General features: G+C 49.4%; 1 protein-coding gene across 4 annotated transcripts in view; it reads right to left on the bottom strand.

Moving 5' to 3' along the window:
• Positions 1 to 21,266, bottom strand: part of LOC140911917 (class I histocompatibility antigen, F10 alpha chain-like) — a 33,121-nt gene that overhangs the window by 8,297 nt on the left and 3,558 nt on the right. For 3 of the 4 annotated variants that reach the window (XM_073346075.1, XM_073346076.1, XM_073346077.1), the window contains exons 2-4: positions 14,968 to 15,063; positions 10,902 to 11,165; positions 149 to 424 (exon numbers count right to left, since the gene is read on the bottom strand). In XM_073346075.1, coding sequence (XP_073202176.1) covers positions 149 to 424; positions 10,902 to 11,165; positions 14,968 to 15,063 — 636 coding nt within the window. The remainder of the gene's footprint in view (positions 1 to 148; positions 425 to 10,901; positions 11,166 to 14,967; positions 15,064 to 21,266) is intronic. The other variant, XM_073346079.1, reaches the window with a different exon arrangement.

The raw sequence follows: 21,266 nt of genomic DNA, 5'->3' as shown, positions 1-21,266 counted from the left end.
GGGGGGGGGGGGGTTGTTTCCCCACCCATCCCTGATGCGAGGTTAGTTGAACGGCCCCCTACCCCCCTGCTCCATTTTGGAACTGGGGCTGGGGAATGGAGATGTAACCTGTAGTGACCTCTTGGGTGGGGCTTGTCCCCCATTTTACCTTTCCTCTGCAGAGTCTCCTTCCCGTACTCTAGAGCACTCCTTAGCCAGGGAATACATTTCTCCTCCAGGTAGCGTTTCCACTGCTGATTGTCAAGTACTTCAGTATCCCATCTCCTCTTGGTGATCTGAGCCCCAATGTCTGCTGCTACCCAAGTCATGGTCTCCTTATCGAAGGTAAGGAAGTCTTGTCCGTCATATGAATCCTGGTAGAACCCCTGAATGACGTCGTCTTCCTGGAGATCACAGCCGCTTATCACCTGAATAATGTGAAACCCTAAAACACAGCTGAGGGTCAGCAGCAGCCTCTCTCTGAAAATCTCACCAAGACACCACTGCAGGTAGCCCAGTGGATCCTCCCCTTGTTATTGGGCCCTCCCTCCCCTGAGAAATGGGGTTCCCACTTATGCTGTGGGGTCCTAAACCCTCCCAGCTCCTTTCAGGAGGGAGCCTGTTGTCGTCAGGGTCATTTTAGGGAAAGAGAGCGTGCAGAGGGTCTGTTCCCCACTCTCTTCTGCTCTGGTTGTATTAATTTTGCAGGTCCTCGGGGTCACTTGGTCCCCCACCTCCTCCATTCACAGTACCCCCATGTCCCCGTGAGGACGGGGTACAGGAGGTCTGTCCCCGACACTAACCTCTGCTCTGGTTTCATGACCTCACAGAATCCCCAGGGTCCCTCTGTTTCCCTGCCCCCTCTTCCCCGTCCTCCCAACTCAATCTAGGAATGGCAAAGCACCAGCTTCGGATGCGCTTGGCCTCTTTTTCACATGGCCACTGTCTCAAGGTGATTCCCTGTAAGGATCAGGCCATTGACGGCCTTTAGTACAGCTGGCCACCATTTTCCTACAGCCAGACGAATCTTCACAACGGCCCCCATCTCGCACACCACCAAGAGCAGACTCAGTTAATACAGCCACCCCTGGGCTGACAGGAGACAGGGAGGGAGACTGGGGGGTGGGAGGTGAGGATGGGGACAGGAAGGAGAATTTAGGGGAGAGGGAGGGAGGCTGTGGTGAACAGAGATCACTGTGGGGATCACAAGGAAGACTGAAACGTGTGAGGAACGGATCAGAGCCCTCGCTTGGCAAACAGGACAGAATGTGGGGGCACAAAAATAACCCAAACAGGGTCCCAAATATTTTCACCCCTCCCCCACCCTGCATTAGATACATCGAGGTAAATGCCTGGATTTTCAGCAATGACTAGTGATTTTGGGTGCCCAACTGAGACCTTTTAAAGGGACCTTATCAGAATGTGGAAGCACTTGGCCTCTGAATCTCAGACACCCAAAAATCACTAATCACTTCTGGAAAAATGTCGGCCAAGGGATTAAAATACAAATAAAATTTGGTGTCACAGCCACAGGTGAGAGCCAAGCCTACTAAGCTGCATCCCTGAACCATGCCCCAGGTTTGGACAAAAACCTTCCTGTGACGGCTGTTCTCAGAGCTGTGCTGCACACGTCCATTCCACGCTAGGTGTGTGGGCCCCACCCACAGTCCCCGGGAATTTTCCCTCCGTGATACCCCTCAGGCCGGCTCTAGCGCCCCCTGGTACGATGCACTCATGTCGCAGGGCGAGGGGACCGGTTGACCCCCCCGCACCTTCTCAGTTCCTTCTTGCCAGCAACTCCAACAGAGGGGTAGGAGGGTGGCTCGGGGAATGGACGTGTGCAACATGTCCCAAAGAAGAACAGTTACAGAAAGGTTAGTAACCATTTTTTCTTCTTCAACTGCTTCAAAAACGTCCATTCCACGTTCGGTGTCTACCAAGCAGTACTTTAAGAGGTGGGCTCGGAGTTCATGGACACGTGGATTACAACACTGCCCAACCAAGCCCAGTGTCATCTCTAGCTTGCTGAGCGATGACGTAGATGGAAGAAAAAGTACGTACTGACGCTCAGGTGGCTGCTCTGCAAATGTCCTGGATCGGGCCTGGGCCACAAACACCACTGAGGAAGCTTGTGCTCTCACAGAACGGGCCGTCAGGAAGGCGGGTGGTGGGACACCTGCCTCCTCGTACCACATGTGACTGCACAATGTGATCCAGGATGAAATTCTCTGAGCCTTTCATCCTATCAGCTACTGCCACAAAGAGCTGCGTGGATTGACGGATCGACTTTCTATATAGTCCTTTCTATACAGAACACTAGGGCGTGCCTAACATCCAGAGTATGGAGATGTCATTCCTCCCTATTCTTGTGTGGCTTCGGGAAGAAAATAGGAAGGACAATAGCCTGATTACATGAACTGCGAGACTACCTTTGAGAGGAACATGGGGTGGAAGCGACGTTGTACCTTGTTGTTAAAGAACACTGTATACAGAGGTTTTGACAGAAGAGCTCTAATCTCCGAGACCCTCCTGACTGAGGTAATTGCTACCAGAAAGGCGACCTTCCAGGAAAGGAACAACAGAGGGCACAATGCCAGTGGCTCAAAGGGAGGCCCCGTGAGCTCTGACAGGACCAGTTTTAAGTCCCCCAGGGGGATGGGTTCCAAGATTTGTGGGTGTCAGGGTTCCCTCCCCACGCTGAACTCTAGGATACAGATGTGGGGACCCCCATGAAAGACCCCCTAAGCTTATTTCTACCAGCTTAGGTTAAAACTTCCCCAAGGCAAAAATACTTTGCCCTTGGAAGGTATGCTGCCACCACCAAGTGATTTAACAAAGAATCAGGAAAAGGACCACTTGGAGTTCCTATACCCCCAAAATATCCCCCCAAGCCCTTACACCCGCTTCCCTGGGGAGGCTTGAGAATAATATTCTAACCAGTTGGTTACAAAGTGATCACAAACCCAAACCCCCAGGTCTTAGGACAATAGAGAAATCAGTCAGGTTCTTAAAAGAAGGATTTTATTTAAAAAAGAAGGTAAAAATCACCTCTGTAAAATCAGGATGGAAAATAACTTTACAAGGTAACAAAAGATTCAAAAACACAGCAGAACTTCCTCTAAGCTTAGTTTCAAAGTTACAGAAAACAGGAATAAACCTCTCTCCAGCAAAGGAAAAATTCACAAAATATAATCTAACACGCCTTGCCTGGCTTTTACTTACAATTTTTGATGCATCCGATGAAGTGAGCTGTAGCTCATGAAAGCTTATGCTCAAATAAATTGGTTCGTCTCTAAGGTGCCACAAGTCTCCTTTAATTTTTGTAATATGAGAGACTTTTAGGATGGTTTATAGGAGAAGGAGTTTTCTGACTTGATGCTTCTCTGCTTCCCAAGAGAACATACACAAAAAAAGCCTTCCCCCACCCAAGATTTCAAAGTATCTTCTTTCCCCATTGGTCCATTTGGTCAGGTGCCAACCAGGTTATTTACCCTTACAGGTAAGGAGGAATTCTAGGCTATCCTTAGCTGTACGGTTATGACAGCGGATATAGCCTTTCAAAGCCCTTGAGGAAGTGAATGGACATTTCATGTGAAAAAACTGACCACCCACCCAGCAGGGGTTAGAATGCTGAGATTGCTGGTAGGTGTACCTTAACAGATGAAACTGCTAAATCTTGCTTATTAGAGGGCTTATTCCTTCACCCTCCCACTTCCCTGGTCCTTCTCGCATGAACAGAGAGCAACAATACCCAAAATCCAAAGGTGCAAACAATTCAATGTTTATTGGGGTGAACTTCCAGCAAGCTTAAATCCAAGTTCCTTTTTCCTCATTTTCGAATCCCAACTTACTTCCTGTTTGCCCCTAATTTATAAAGTAATATTTTAAGCTATACCTTAACCAATCATTTTACTGAAATTTATCTAACCAATCCTAACATATTGTAACATGATTAGATAAGCAATTATCTGCCACCACCTTAATTAGTTTACACCCAGCAAAATTGTTTCTGCCTGCTGTATAATTAATCACAAAACCAGACAGAGACCATGCAAATAAACAACAGCAAAGTGGGAACTATAATGACAAAACAATACAGAAGTGAGGATTTTACAACTACATCTATAAAGACATAAGGGTTTCCCAGGTGTGTCTATTGATAAGTGAGTTCTTATCAAACAGGTTTCAGAGTAGCAGCCGTGTTACTCTGGATTCGCAAAAAGAAAAGGAGGACTTGTGGCACCTTAGAGACTAACCAATTTATTTGAGCATACGCTTTCGATAAAGTGAGCTGTAGCTCACGAAAGCTTATGCTCAAATAAATTGGTTACTCTCTAAGGTGCCACAAGTACTCCTTTTCTTATCAAACAGAAAACTATCAAACTAAATTTTCTTGTACATCCTCTAGGCTCTTCCCTTTATCTGGAGGTGATCACCTTTTTAACAGCCCCAGATTGCCTTATTTCAATAGGACTGGTTTGAAATGTGTGACGACATGACTGTATGCTTTCCAGCTTATGGCTGCTCTCACTGCTTAGCCAGAGGCCTTAGCTTAAAAACAGGGCCCCAGACCGTCACAGTGAGAGAAGGCCCTTACACTGGCAGACAGTGATTCTTTCTTTTGTACCTCTATAACTAGCTAAATGATAAACATATACCTAAATTCTTAAAGTACAGGCCTTTACAGACTGGACTGAATATCTATATCCTAGCACTCCATACCCCTCCCCCTTTTGGGATCCTCCTGCCCAGGTATCCCTGGAAAAGCATAGAATATCAGGGTTGGAAGAGACCTCAGGACGTCATCTAGTCCAACCCCCTGCTCAAAGCAGGACCAATCCCCAACTCCCAGATCCCTAAATGGCCCCCTCAAGGATTGAGCTCACAACCCTGGGTTTAGCAGGCCAATGCTCAAACCACTGAGCTATCCCTCCCCCCCAGGACATATGGCGACACACTTCCTGATAGGGCCAGCCATCAAGTTGGAAGGTGTCGATATTCCACCTGTCCCACTGCCCCTTGTGTAGTACAATACCCTGCAACTTCTCTCGTACAGGCATACCACACCTATTCTAATTAGTGTTCCAGACTTCCCATTATAGTGGGCCTGAGAACGTTGGGTCCAGGCTGTCTAGTACACTGAGGGGGAAGGCTTACTACATTACTTATAGGTTATAATTAGTGGCTGTTCTCTAGGGGGTTGTGCCCCCCTTGATTGTTTCCATATGCAACATAACACGGATAGAGTTATCAATACACCAGCTGCTATGATAATCCACAGCAATACTGAGAGTCCTGACCACTGCAGTATGGTCCAACATCCTGGCCACCACCAAAAACACAGCTTCTCCTCCTTTGATAGGGTTAAAATTTTGTTAGTGCCATCCTGCAGTGTGTATTGTAAGTGTGTCCAACTGTTGGCGCTTCCAGCAAGTTGCTCTTGTAATTTCTGTGTACTCTTGTCCATATTGTGTCCGCTGTTTCCAGACTGTTCTGGAGTATCTGCTTCATCTGAGAGATGACTCAGTGGGCGAGAGGCAAGGGTGCCGGAACAGGGGGACCAAGGGGCCATGGCCCTGCCACTTCAGCAGCAGGTGAGAGCAGGGGGGAGGGGGCAGAAACTCAGGAGAAGAGGTGGAGCGGGGGCGGGGGGGGAGCGTCGGGGAAGAGGCGGAGTCACAGTTTCAGCACCGGTCTCACCACTCATAGGGAGGTTCTGGCACCCCGGTGAGAGGCCTTGCTGGGTCGACCAAATGGAGAAACGCTTCCACTCGGTGAGGTAAGTAGCACTGCTAGAAGGTTTCCTACTGCCTAGCAAGACCTAGCCGACCTGCTCTGAACAGGCCCGTTCTGCAGGTTTAACCATGGGGCTGTCAGGCAGATGGAGCATTTGGCCGTGGGAAGGTGCCAAAAAAAAAAAAAAAAAGGGAAGAAGGAGGATCCTGGGAACTACAGGCCAGTCAGCCTCACTTCAGTCCCTGGAAAAATCATGGAGCAGGTCCTCAAAGAATCAATCCTGAAGCACTTGCATGAGAGGAAAGTGATCAGGAACAGTCAGCATGGATTCACCAAGGGCAAGTCATGCCTGACTAATCTAATCGCCTTCTATGATGAGATTACTGGTTCTGTGGATGAAGGGAAAGCAGTGGATGTATTGATTCTTGACTTTAGCAAAGCTTTTGACACGGTCTCCCACAGTATTCTTGTCAGCAAGTTAAAGAAGTATGGGCTGGATGAATGCACTATAAGTTGGGTAGAAAGTTGGCTAGATTGTCGGGCTCAACGGGTAGTGATCAATGGCTCCATGTCTAGTTGACAGCCGGTGTCAAGTGGAGTGCCCCAGGGGTCGGTCCTGGGGCCGGTTTTGTTCAATATCTTCATAAATGATCTGGAGGATGGTGTGGATTGCACTCTCAGCAAATTTGTGGATGATACTAAACTGGGAGTAGTGGTAGATACGCTGGAGGGCAGGGATAGGATACAGAGGGACCTAGACAAATTGGAGGATTGGGCCAAAAGAAATCTGATGAGGTTCAATAAGGATAAGTGCAGGGTCCTGCACTTAGGATGGAAGAACCCAATGCACCGCTACAGACTAGGGACTGAATGGCTAGGCAGCAGTTCTGCGGAAAAGGACCTAGGGGTGACAGTGGATGAGAAGCTGGATCCGAGTCAGCAGTGTGCCCTTGTTGCCAAGAAGGCCAATGGCATTTTGGGATGTATAAGTAGGGGCATAGCAAGCAGATCGAGGGACGTGATCGTCCCCCTCTATTCGACATTGGTGAGGCCTCATCTGGAGTACTGTGTCCAGTTTTGGGCCCCACACTACAAGAAGGATGTGGATAAATTGGAAAGAGTCCAGCGAAGGGCAACAAAAATGATTAGGGGTCTGGAACACATGACTTATGAGGAGAGGCTGAGGGAACTGGGATTGTTTAGTCTGCAGAAGAGAAAAATGAGGGGAGATTTGATAGCTGCTTTCAACTACCTGAGAGGTAGTTCCAGAGAGGATGGTTCTAGACTATTTTCAGTGGTGGAAGAGGACAGGACAAGGAGTAATGGTGGGGGAGGTTTAGGTTGGATATTAGGAAAAACTTTTTCACTAGGAGGGTGGTGAAACACTGGAATGCGTTACCTAGGGAGGTGGTAGAATCTCCTTCCTTAGAAGTTTTTAAGGTCAGGCTTGACAAAGCCCTGGCTGGGATGATTTAATTGGGGATTGGTCCTGCTTTGAGCAGGGGGTTGGAGTGGATGGCCTCCTGGGGTCCCTTCCAACCCTGATATTCTATGATTCTAACTCCTGGAGAGCCCTGAAGTGTCCTGGGAAGGGGAAACACCCATCCCTGCCTCTTCTGGGGAGGAGGCAGCCTGCATCAGCATGGGACCTTCCTTCTCTCCTTCTGCACCAACCAGATCCTGTAGCTCCAGGTTCTGAGAGTCAGTACCTGGCTCAATATCTTAGTCGGATCAGCTGCTGTTCAGTGTGACAGAGGAATCCCTCTCTCAGACACCACTGAGTAGGAGCATCTACATGGGAGATGGGGGGGGCAGGAAGCAGAGGAAAACCCCAGGGGTTCCAAAAAGGCCACTGTATCTGCATGGGCCATTGCCCACTGGGCCAGGTGCTCAGAGGATCCCCCACCCTGGGATCCACCATTGCGTAGGGCTGACTGGTGGGGTACTGGTACTAGGTCCCTCAGCTGAGTGCAAGATTCAAACGCCAACTTGGATGATGAGTCATCTTGTGGGGACGAGGGGGGTGTGGTACCCGTCGGCTCCCTGGGACGGTGCTCAGGATCCAGGGATCGGGCCGAGATGGGGAAGCTGCTTTGACATAAGCAGAGAGCAAGGGCCTGGTACCAGACGGGAGCTCGGGCCAACACGCTCCCTTCTGCCTGCCCCACTGCTGGCACCAACTGCTGCACTGCCAGCCAGTCCCTGGCCACCGCAAACCCCTCCGGGGTGGCCGGCACCGCGACCCTGCTGCTGCCTCGCGGTCCCTCTGGTGCCGGCGGCTGGTCGGGCACTGGACGCCACAGAGCCTGTGGACAGGGCGGAGTCGACGGTACCGCCTGCGGAGCAGGGGCAGAGGACTGGCCAGATGCTGGTCCCCCGGCACTCCCCATGCTTGGCCATTCTTACAAATGGGGAACCTCTCAGACAGCTGCTGCTTATGTTTCTTTCTTGGCCCTGGGCTTGGGGAACGGTGCCGAGAGTCCTGTATGGACTCTCTCTGCAGCAGCTCTTCATACCAACACAGAAGTACATGGTGCCAAGTTTGACTGGCTCGGCTCCGAAGAAGGTTTGAATGCCGCTTCCATCAGGAGGGACTTCAGCCTGGCCTCCCTGTCCTGTTTCACATGTGGCCTGAACTGGTGGCAGAGCTCACAGCGATCCGCAAGAGGAGTCTCATCCAAGCACTTTAGACAGCTAGAGTGCAGGTCACTCAAAGGCATGGGCTCGCTGCAGGAGGACCTGGGTTTGAAGCCCGGAGACCGAGGCTTGCCCAGTTTCAGGAGCCAAAGAAACTCTGCTACGAGAGTCCAACTAACTATTTACACCAACTAAAGTCAAAAGGTGAGAAAACAACGGAGGGGAAAAGGGATGGAGTAACAGGGAAAGAACCACTGAGAATCTTGAGAGGTGCAGGGCGGCTGGTCAGACACACAGAGATCCCAAGCCAGGCACCCGAGAGAAGTGGGGTGGGTCAGACCTCCCCACCTATCCCTCTTCTCCTCTGTGCTGCACTCCACAGGGATGAGCAGGGTGGGGGCACCGATGGGGTCTCAGGGGGACCAGACCCCGAATTCCCCCATGTGCGTGTTGGGGGCAGATGCAGCTAGAGAGGGGAACACTGTTGGTGGACAAAATGCAGGACTCAGGACAGTCTCTGGCGAGCTGGCAGCCCCAGGACTGCGAGGAGGGGGTAAATGGGGGAAGGAAGGGGCAGCCAGGACAGTGGTTGGGGAAGGGACAGAGGGGACACAACAGCAGCTTGCCCAGCCCTGGCAGGGTTAGGGGCAGGCGAGCGGAGCCCCTCTCTCAGCACTGGGGAGGCCGGTGTCCGTGTGAGCAGGTCAGGCTGGACAGGCTCAGCAGCTGGAGACCAATGGTCGAGACTAGTCAGGAGAGGGTTAAACTAGCTACAGAGGGGGCGGGCTAGGGGGGTAGACACTTGGCAACCCTCCTCCCTGTTGCCTAGTCCTGGGGCAGGGCCACCAGAAACTCAGGTGTCCAGGGCAGGATGGGAATTAGTTCTCATTGCTGCTGTCTCAGTGCCGGGAGCCAGGAGGGATTGCGGGGGGCGGGGGGGTGATGGGGTGATTACAACAAGGGGTTGGGGACACTCCTGGGTGAGGACCAATGCGACAGGCCAGTATTACTGAGATGGGGGAATCAGGGATTTTCACTCGCCAATCTCGTCAGGAAGGGCAGAGCAATTACATCAGACAGACTGATTTCAGAGTAGCAGCCGTGTTAGTCTGTATTCGCAGAAAGAACAGGAGGACTTGTGGCACCTTAGAGACTAACCAATTTATTTGAGCATGAGCTTTTGTGAGCTACATCCGATGAAGTGAGCTGTAGCTCACGAAAGCTCATGCTCAAATAAATTGGTTAGTCTCTAAGGTGCCACAAGCCCTCCTGTTCTTTTTATCAGAGAGACCCTCACCTGCCAGGGACAGTTCAGCAGCGCCCGGCACTGAATGCTTATGGATGGATCATCACAGTCTTAAGTGAGACAGAACAATCGGGAGCCTGGCCACATGGCTACACCCCCCCACATTAGGGACTGAGCAGGAAGAACGGCTCTTTACACATCTATCGATAATGTGCAGGGGAACCTGGCTGACCCTGGAGGCTCCAACCCGGGGACATGTGCTGGGGTTTGGAAGCCCGGGAGTCTCTGCACGTTGCAGGGGCTGATTCTCTCACTAACTCTCCAGCCCAAGTCAATGTCAGACCCTCGCTCTGTGGAGTCTGACCTTCGATAAACTCACTTGGGAAATAAGACAAAGCGAACAATGAAGGAGACTCACTGGTGAGCAGCTTTTCCCCAGGGCTGGGGTGAATGCAGCGTACCTGATCTTGTGACTTTACTGTGTCTCTCATGATGGGGTGGGGGGGCGTTAAATCCCCAGTTCCTGGACTCATGGGATTAGGGGAGAGTCTGAGTTTTGTTTTGTTTTTTTACAGCAGTAACTTCTAGCCTTTCTAGCAGCAGGGAAAACCCTGGAAATTTGTTCCTTAACAGCTCAAAGAAAAATAAACTCCAATATTAATCCCAAAATACTCATGACATTTAAGTCAAACTCAGGATTTTTGGGGCCTGACTTGTGAGCTCTGAACACAAGGGGTGGGGGGGTCCCCCGAGGGGCAGCAGGGGCAGCTGCAAGTGGGACTGGTAGCAGAAATCTGGGGTGTTTGGGGAGGGGACAGTATGAGTGTCCCACGTTGGAGGGTGTCAAAAAATATCTTTTGCATGAACCCTCCATCCTGCAGCCCCTCCCCACCCCATGTCCCTTTGTCCCCCACATTCATAGAATCATAGAATATCAGGGTTGGAAGGGACCCCAGAAGGTCATCTAGTCCAACCCCCTGCTCAAAGCAGGACCAATTCCCAGTTAAATCATCCCAGCCAGGGCTTTGTCAAGCCTGACCTTAAAAACCTCTAAGGAAGGAGATTCTACCACCTCCCTAGGTAACGCATTCCAGTGTTTCACCACCCTCTTAGTGAAAAAGTTTTTCCTAATATCCAATCTAAACCTCCCCTACACTGACTCTAGTGAGAAAATGTCCCTGAGGGTGGTCCCTTCCCCCCATCCCCAACATGCATCCCTGTGTCCCTTCACCCTGTTTACATCAACCGCGCCCCCCGACCCCATGTCCCTGCGTCCCTAGGTTGGGTCGTGTCCCGCACTCACCCTCGCTCTGGTTGTAGAGCTGACTCAGGGTGTTCAGACTCGCTCCAAACCATTTCTGGTGGCGCTGTGCCCACCAGGTCATCTCGTCCCAGAACTCCGGACCCTCGTTCTCCGCCATCCACGCTGGGCCAGGCTTCGCCCCCTGCATCTCGCTGGTGTAGACGTAGATGACCTGATCGTCCACGTACACAACACGGCTGTACCAGGGCAGCCCCGGGCCGGGCTCCGACACCACCGTGTCCAATATGCGCCTGGAGTGCAGGCCTGGGAGGGGGGAAGATTGGGGGCAGGGAGGTCAGACCCAACCAGACCCTGCCAGGGAGCCCCTGGCAATACACAAGAGGCGGCGCCAGCCCTCAGGAGCGCTCCTATGGGAGGGAGACCTGGGAAAGAGCTCACAAAACGGCCTGACCGGGGAGAGAGATCGTGGGGTAGAAGGAGAAAGGGAGGCAGGGCTGGAGGGGGAGTGAGAAGGGGAAGGGGTCGGGAGATATAGGGGGGCTGAAGCGTGTGTGAGGAGTAGGAGAGCATATAGGGAGAGTGTATTTAGGATTCAGGGGAGTGTGACAAAGGAAAGGAGGCCCAGGAGGAGGGGCAGGGCTGGAGTGCGGTGTGGGGAAAAGGAAGGCGGTGTTATGGGAGAGGGTGGAGCAGGAGGACTGGGGGATAGGAGATGGGGGATGCAGGAGCTGATGCTGGGGAAGGCAAGTTGGGCAGCAGGATGTGTCCAAGGGAAAGGTGGGAGCCAGGACACCAGCTGTGCACACAATTTACTGTCATTTATTCAGAACATAAGAACGACCATACTGGGTCAGACCAAAGGTCCATTTAGCCCAGTATCCTGTCTGCCGACAGTGGCCAATGCCGGGTGCCCCAGAGGAAATGAACAGAACAGGTCATCATCAAGTGATCCATCCCGTCGCCCATTCCCAGCTTCTGGCAAACAGAGGCTAGGGACACCATCCCTGCCCATCCTGGCTAATAGCCACTGACGGACCTATCCTCCATGAACTTAGCTAGTTCTTTTTTGAATCATGTTATAGTCTTGACCTTCACAACATCCTCTGGCAAGGAGTTCCACTGGTCGACTGTGTAATGTGTGAAGAAATACTTCCTTTTGTTTGTTTTAGACCTGCTGCCTTTTAATTTTCTTGGGTGACCCCTAGTTCTTGTGTGACGTGAAGGGGTAAATAACACTTCGGTTTTCACTTTCTCCATACCAGCCATGACGAAGACTTTGATTTGGTCATGGATATTTTTAGTAAAAGTCCCAGACAGGTCACGGGCAACAAAGAAAAGCTCATGGAAGCCCATGACCTATCTGTGACTTTTACTAAAAATATCCATGGCAAAATGGGGAGCTCAGCTGCGTGACACACACACTGCCTGCAGGGGCCAGGCAACTGCGGGCCACTCAGAGGTCCGGGGTCCCCTCTGCTGCCACGGCAACTGGGAGCGGTTGGTTCCCCCCACAGCCCACGGAGCCCACCCCACCACTCCCAGCTGCTATAGGTGGCAGGGGGACCCCACAGCTTCTGGCCGCCGTGGGCTGAAGTTATGGAGTTAGCTGGAAGTCACAGATTCCGTGACCTTCGTGAAAAAAACATAGCCTTAGTCTTGATTTTATAGACTTTGATCATATCCCCCTTAGTCGTCTCTTTTCCAAGTTGAAAAGTTCCAATCTTATTCATCTCTCCTCATGTAGCAGCCGTCCCATACCCCAATCATGTTTGTTGCCCTTTTCTGTACCTTTTCCAATTCAAATATATCTTTTTTCAGATGGAGTGACTACATCTGCATGCAGTATTCAAGATGTGGGCGTACCATGGATTTATATAGAGGATAATATGATATTGTCTGTCTTATTAATCCCTTTCCTAATGGTTCCCAACATTCTGTTAGCTTCTTTGATTGCCACTGCACATTGAAAAAACAAGGAGTCCTGTGGCACCTTAAAGACCAACGCGTTTATTTGAGCATAAGCTTTTGTGTATGCATCTGACGAAGTGGGTTCCAGCCCACGAGAGTTTATGCCCATATAAATTTGTTAGTCTTGAAGGTGCCACAGGACTCCTCGTTGTTTTTGCTGAAACAAACTAACACAGCTAACCCTCTGAAACTGCACATTGAGTGCATGTTTTCAGAGAACTATCCACAATGATTCCAAGATCTCTCTTGAGTGGTAACAACTAATTTAGACCTCATCACTTTATATGTATAGTTGGGATTATGTTTTCCAATGTGCATTACTTTGCATTTATCCACACTGAATTTCACCTACCATTTTGTTGCCCAATCAACCAGTTTTGTAAGATCACCAGTGCCGAATAGAGGGGAATAATCACTTCCCTCCATCTGCTGACAATGCTCCTACTAATATAGCCCAATATGCCGTTGGCCTTCTTGGCAACAAGGGCACACTGCTGACTCAGATCCAGCTTATTGCCACAAGTTTTCAAAGATAACGGCCAATGGCTCTGTAATCACATCAGCCAACTCACTAAGCACCCTTGGATGCATTAGATCTGGACCCATGCACTCGTGCATGTCCAGCTTTTCTAAATTGTCCTTAACCTGTTCTTTCACCACTGAGGGCTGCTCACCTCCTCCCCATACTGTGTTGCCCGGTACAGCAGTCTGGGAGCTGACCTTGTCTGTGAAGACCGAGGCAAAAAAAGCATTGAGTACTTCAGCTTTTTCCATATCACCTGCCACTGTGTTGCCTTCCCCATTCAGTAAGGGTTCCACGCTTGCCCTGACCTTTTTCTTGTTACTAACATACCTGTAGGAACCCTTCTTGTTACTCTTCACATCCCTTGCTAACTGCAACTCCAATTGTGTTTTGGTCTTCCTGATTACACCCCTGAATGCTTGAGCTTTTTTTTTTTTTTAATACTCCTCCCAAGTCATCTGTCCAAATTTCCACTTCTTGTAAGCTTCCTTTTTGAGTTCAAGCTCACTGAATTTCACTGTTAAGCCAAGCTGGTCATCTGCCATATTTGCTATTCTTTCTGCACATCGGGATGGTTTGTTCCTGCACCCTCAATAAGGCTTCTTTAAAATACAGCCAGCTCTCCTGGACTCCTTTCCCCCTCATCTTAGCCTTCCAGGGGATCCTGCCTATCAGTTCCCTGAGGGAGTCAAAGTCTGCTTTTCTGAAGTCCAGGGTCCGTATTCTGCTGCTCTCCTTTCTTCCTTTTGTGAGGGTCCTGAACTCGACCATCTCATGGTCACTGCTGCCCAGGTTGCCACCCACTTCTACTTCCCCTGCCAATTCTTCCCTGTTTGTAAGCAGCAGGTAAGAGGGGCACAGCCCCTAGATCGGAGGTGGGCAAACTATGGCCCGCGGGCCAAATCCGGCCTGCGGGACCCTCCTGCCCGGCCCCTGAGCTCCTGGCCCGAGAGACTAGCCCCTGGCCCTCCCCTGCTCTTCCCCCTGCCCCGCAGCCGCAGCTCACTCTGCCGCTGATCAATGCTCTGGGCGGCGGGGCTGTGAGCTCCGGGGGCAGTGCAGCTGCAGAGCCCGGCTGGACCTGGGGCTCGTGCTGTGCAGTGCGTGGCTGGCTCCAGCCGGGCAGCTCAGCTGTAGTACCGCCAGCCACTGGTGCTCCAGGCAGTGCGGCAAGGGGGCAGGCAGGGTGGGCGCTGGATAGAGGGCAGGGAAGTTCGGGGCTGTGGCTGGGGCGGTCAGAGGGTGGGGAAGAGGGGAGTTGAATGGAGGCAGAGGTCCTGGGGGGGCAGTCAGGAAGGAGCGGGGGGTTGGACGGGGCAGCGGGGGGCAGTTGGGGGCAGGGGTTCCAGGGCAGTCAGGGAACAGGGAGAAGGGGTGATTGAATGGGGAGGGGTCCCGGGGTGGCCAGCAGGGAACAGGGGGTTTGGATGGGGCAGCGGTACCGGGGGACAGGGGCCGGCCCACACCTGGCTGTTTGGGGACACACAGCCTCCCTTAACCAGCCCTCCATAGAATTTCCGAAACCCGATGCGGCCCTCAGGCCAAAAAGTTTGCCCGCCCCCGCCCTAGATGGTTCCTCCATCCTCAACATACAGGATTCTGAACACTATCCACCTTCAAGATCACCATCATTTTCTATAGTTTCAGAGTTATCTGCCAACGACAGTGTTTCAGTCACATCATGTATGTCATATAGCCACAGTGTATCACCTGTAGCAAAAAGGAAAAAAAGATCTCCATCATCCAGAAACCACCATACATAAATTTGTGAGAAGAACCAGTAGATTACAAAAAGAGGTAATTGATGAAAACATTACCCAGTTTGTTTATGCAACAAACTCTCCTTTCCACATGATTGAGAACCCACACTTCATTAACATGGTTCAGTCATTAAGACCAGGATACAGTCCACCCAACAGAGCAGATGTTGCAGGCAAATTCCTGGATAGTGTATGAAAGGGAAATTGAGCCGTGTGCAAAAAGTCTAGAGGGTAAAATTGTTAACCTGAGTCTTGATGGGTGGAGCAATGTCCACACTGATCCTGTTTCAGAGTTGTAGCCGTGTTAGTCTGTATCAGCAAAAACAACGAGGAGTCCTTGTGGCACCTCAGAGACTAACAAATTTATTTTGGCATTAGCTTTAGTGGGCTAAACTGAGCGAGATCTTAAACAGAGAAATATGCAGTGACAGAGTTAAATTACAAACATTAAAAAACACGAATGGGACAAGCACTGTCTCTCGCTCATTTTCTTCCAAATAGTCTCAATACTCAGTACCAGGGTCAAACCTTAACTGCTGTAAAACTAATCTGAAACGTTTTCAAAATAAATCACTGTTTAAAAATGTATAGTGTGTACCTTCTAAAGATGAAACCTACATCTACCTCTGAGTCTTGTGGAATATGTATTAAGGTTATAACAAACAACAAGAATGCACTTTTATGTGGAAAACCATGATTAAATTGAGTCCTCCTGACTAGTGATTTAAATCAGGATTTAAATCAAATCCACCCCCAGGAACTGTTCCAGAGCTGTGTTAGTTAAACAGAAATTAAAAGACACAGCGCCAAAAGTAAAACCCCTGCAAGCTGCATGGAAACTTTTTAAAGACACCATAATAGAAGCTCCACTTAAATGTATACCCCAAATTAATTTAAAAAAACATAGTAAGAGAACCAAGTAGTGCCAACCTGGCTAAACAACACAGCAAAAGAAGCAGTGAGAGGCAAAAAGGCATCCTTTAAAAAGTGGAAGTTAAATCCCAGTGTGGAAAATAGAAAGAAGCATAAACTCTGGCAAAGGAAGAGTAAAATACAATGAGGAAGGCCAAAACAGAATTCGAGGAACAGCTGGCCAAAGACTCCAAAACTAAAAGCATTTCTTGTTTTAAGTACATCGGAAGCAGGAAGCCGGTTAAACAACCAGTGGGGCCACTGGACGGTCAAGATGCTAAAGGAGCACTCAAGGACGATAAGGCCATTGCGGAGAAACAAAATGAATTCTTTCCATCAGTCTTCACAGCTGAGGATGTGAGGGAGATTCCCAAACTTGAGCCATTCTTTTTAGGTGACAAATCTGAGGAACTGTCCCAGATTGAGGTGTCATTTGGAACAAATTGATAAACTAAACAGCAATAAGTCACCAGGACCAGCTGACATTCATCCAAGAGTTCTGAAGGAACTCAAATGTGAAATTGCAGAACTACTAACCCTAGTCTGTAACCTATCATTTAAATCAGCTTCTGTACCAAATGACTAGAGGATAGCTAACGGGACGCCAACTTTCAAAAAGGGCTCCTGAGGTGATCCTGGCAATTCCAGGCCAGTACGCCTTACTTCAGAACAGGGCAAACTGGTTGAAACTCCAGTAAAGAGCAAAATTGTAAAACGCATAGATGAACATAATTTGTTGGGAAAGAGTCAACACGGTTTTTGTAAAGGGAAATCATGCCTCACCAATCTACTATAATTCATTGAGCGGGTCAACAAGCATGTGGACAAGGGGGATCCAGTGGATATAGTGTACTTGGATTTTCAGAAAGTCTTTGACAAGGTCCCTCAGCAAAGGTTCTTAAGCAAAGTAAGCTGTCATGGGATAAGAGGGAAGGTCCTCTCACCGACCAGTAACTGCTTAAAAGATAGGAAACAAAGGGCAGGAATAAATGGTCAGTTTTCAGAATGGAGAGAGGTAAATAGTGGTGCCCCACCAGGAGCCTGTACTGGGACGAGTTCTATTCAACATATTCATAAATGATCTGGGAAAAGGGGTAAACGCTGAGGTGGCAAAATTTGCAGATGATACAAAACTACTCAAGAAAGTTAAGTCCCAGGCAGACTGCAAAGAACTACAAAAGGATCTCTCAAAACTGGGTGACTGGGCAACAAAATGGCAGATGAAGATCAGTGCTGGGAATTGCAAAGTAATGCACATTGGAAAACATAATCCCAACTATACATATCAAACGACGGGGTCTAAATTAGCTGTTACCACACAAGAAAGAGATCTTGGAGCCATTGTGGATAGTTCTCTGAAAACATCCACTCAATGTGCAGCGACAGTCAAAAAAGCGAACGGAAGGTTGGGAATCATTAAGAAAGGGATAGATAATAAGACAGAAAATATCATATTGCCTCTACATAAATTTTTACTCCTGTTGGAATTCTGCAATTTTACTACGGCTCCAAATGCAACAACTGCAGAATTCCAATAGGAGTAATAAATCCATGGTAAATTTTGCATACTGCGTGCAGATGTGGCCGCCCCATCTCAAAAAAGACATATCGGAATTGGAAAAGGGCAACAAAAATAATTAGGGATATGGAATGGCTTCTGTATGAGGAGAGATTAATGAGACTGGAACTTTTCAGCTTGGAAAAGAGACAACTAAGGGAGGATATAATAAAGGTCTATAAAATCATGACTGATGTGGAGAAAGTAAATAAGGAAGTGTTATTTACTCCTTCTTATAACATAGGAACTAGCGGTCACCAAATGAAAGTAATAGGCAGCAGGTTTAAAACAAACAAAAGAAAGAAAAGGAGTACTTGCGGCACCTTAGAGACTAACCAATTTATTTGAGCATGAGCTTTCGTGAGCTACAGCTCACTTCATCGGATCCACGGTATGCATCCGATGAAGTGAGCTGTAGCTCAGGAAAGCTCATGCTCAAATAAATTGGTTAGTCTCTAAGGTGCCACAAGTACTCCTTTTCTTTTTGCGAATACAGACTAACACGGCTGTTACTCTGAAACAAAAGAAAGTATTTCTTCAAACAACACAGTGTCAACCTGTGGAACTCCTTCCCAGAGGATGTCGTGAAGGCCCAGGGTTTAAACAGGGTTTAACAGGGTTCAGAAGAGAACTAGATTAATTCAGGGAGGACAGGTCCATCGATGGCTATTAGCCAGGATGGGCAGGAATGGTGTCCCTATGGGCAACAGGGGATGGATGACTTGATGATTACATGCTCTGTTCATTCCCTCTGGGGCACCTGGCATTGGCCACTGTCGGAAGACAGGATACTGAGCTAAACGGACCTTTGGTCTGACCCAGTATGGCTGTTCTTATGTGTGACAACACCAGTCACGTGGATCCATGACAATAAAACATGACAGTCCTCCTCCCCTCTCCTTCCCTTCCTTCAATTCCTACCTCCCTCTCCCTTGCAGATGTGGACATTTTTCCATCTGCTCTCCTCCTAACCCCTCCACTCACCCCACAGACCCCATCCCATCTCCTGATCTCCCTCACACCCGCTCTCCTCCCTCCCTTACTCTTCTCTTTAACCTCTCACTCTCCTCTGGCTCTTTCCCCCTCACAATATGAACACACTTCAGCACCTTCCATTGTAAAGACCCTTGACTCGGTTTGCCTCTCCAGCTACAGCCCCACCTCCCTTTCATCTCTCAACTCATTGAATGTGCCTCAGCAATCACTGTCTGGAGTTCCTGTCCTCCATTCCCTCCAAGACCCTCCCCACCCCGGCTTCCACCCCTTGCACTTCAGGGAAATCGCTCCTGCCAAAGTCTCTAATGACTCTTCCTAACTAACACTCAAAATCAGTGCTCCATCCTCACCCTCTTTGGCTTGCCAGCCGCCTCTGACACCATTTACCAGGCTCTTCTTGATACCTTGTCCCCCTTGGCTTTTTTATCTCTGTCCCCTCCTGGGTCTACTCTGACCTCTCTAATCACTCCTTCACCATGTCCGTCAGAGGATCTTCCTCATCCCCCTCCAGCTTTCTGTGGGGTTCTGTCATGGTCCCTTCTCTTCTCCCTCTACACCTTATACCAAAGCCATCTGCAAACACAAATTCAACTACCATCTCAATGCTGATGACTCACAGATCTACCTATCCACTTCAGATCTGTCTCTTTCAGCACAAACTAAAATCTTGGCCTGTCTCTCTGACATCTCCTTGTGGCTTTCTCGTCATCAGCTCAAGCTCAATGTGGTTAAACCAGAGTTCCCAATCTTCCTCCCAAGACCTCACTTCTACCTCCTTTGTCAGTCACTGTGGACGACGCCATCATCCTGCCTGCCACTCAAGACTGTAACTTGGGTGTCATCTTTGACTTGGAGCTCTCTCTAGGTCCTCACATCCAGGTTATGTCTAAATCTTGCTGACTCTTTCAGCAGAGCATCTTTAAGACACTGCCTTTCCTATCCACCCCCACAGCTAAACCTCTCGTTCAGGCTCTCAGCATCTCGTGTCTCAACTGCTACAACATCCTTTTCTCTGGCCTTGACAAACGCAGACTTAGCCCACTCAGATCCCTTCAGAAGATGCTGAAAAGATCGTTTCCCAGCTCCTTGATCTGACCATGTCATTTCTCTCTTTGCCTCTCTCCACTGGCTCCTCCTTCTCATCAAATAGAAGCTGCCTATTTTCAGCTGTGAGGCCCTTCATAGCCTATCCCCAACAGACCTGTCATCTCTCATTCGCTACCGAAATGTCAACTCTCAACGCCACATGATCCCAGCCTCCATCACCCACTTGTTAAATTTTCACACAAGCCCCTTTGTGCCGTGTCCCATGCTACCCCCTCATGCCTCGGAGGAGCTCCTGGTAAATGTCTGCAAAACTATCTCATTATCCTCCACGCCCTTCTCAACACTCTCCTCTGGCAGGATGCCTAAAAACCCGGATAACCATTAGACCACTGGTGCTCTGAAACCACAGCCTGTCACTCTGGTCAGTGCAGTCTCCTTATAATCCCCCATCTGCCTTACACTCCAATGGGACCATATTTTGTTTTGTATCTGTACAGCGCCTGGCACGGTGGGGTCCAGGACTCGGGTGCCTGGGTGCCGCCATAAAACAATAATAAATAACGCTGAGGATGAGGATAGCAGGGAGCTTTACTTTTTAAATTGGCTTGCTTTTCCCACTAGAAAGGCCCGTCTTGTTGGCCCTGTTTTTCGTGAAAGACTCGACAGTGAGCTGGAGAACTTGAGGGGCGGGCGTGTAACCCGAGAACATGAGAGGGGAAGGAATTATTATTTCATGTCATGGTAGCACAACCCAGCTTTAACCATGCTGGGGCTGGGGCTGTGCAGACAGAGCAAGGGACAGTCCCTGCCCCGAACACATTACACTCATCGTAATGGTCAGTTCTGGTTGGACACATTCCTGGAGGTTTCATCACAGGACACACTCTTTAATTGCAGATTATCCTTTAATTCCTGGAGACACCAGGACATTCCTGGAGGGTTGGCAACCCTATGCCAAGGTCAGCTCCACACCGTTTTTCTTTGGCTTTAACTATTGAATTTGGTTGTTTGTTTCTTTTCACCCAAATAGTTAAATCGGTTCAATACCAAAAGAGTTTTAGTTCCTCAAAATAATTAAAATCCCTACGGCAAGTGCAGTGCTATCGGTACAGCCATGCTTTACACCAGTAAATGTAGGGGAATAATCTGTATAACCAGGGTTTACATTCAGCAGGAGCGGAGCGCCAGTAAATAATTTCAAACCTTGACTCCAGCCTGATGCTGTTGAACATGGGGGAGGCCTGGGGGCTCCGGGAAATACTCCTATGACAATTTAAGCCTTGAGTACAACTGTGTCCACACTAAGGCTATGTCCAACTGCACTTTCATCGGTGGGTGTGAAAAAACACACACCCCAACCCACAAAAGTTTTACCGATGAAAAGCACCGGTAGGGACAGCGCTTTGTGGGAGGGAGACGCTCTCCCAACAACAAAGCTATTGCCCCTCATTGGGGGTGGTTTTATTTTGTCAGCGGGAGAGCTCTTTCCTGCCAACAAAGAGCAGCCACACTGCGTGCCTTGCCGCGGCATGGCCGTAGCGGCACAGCTGGGCCGCTGTAAGGTGTGCACCATAGACACAGCCTAAGTGATTGGTGTAAAAAGAGTACAAACCCTGCATGTAAAACAGCCCTAAAAAGTT

The sequence above is a fragment of the Lepidochelys kempii genome, chromosome 5 (assembly GCF_965140265.1).
Source record: "Lepidochelys kempii isolate rLepKem1 chromosome 5, rLepKem1.hap2, whole genome shotgun sequence".
NCBI lineage: Eukaryota > Metazoa > Chordata > Testudines > Cheloniidae > Lepidochelys > Lepidochelys kempii.
Note: the sequence above shows the minus strand (reverse complement) of the source record. Positions and strands in the feature narration are given on the sequence as shown.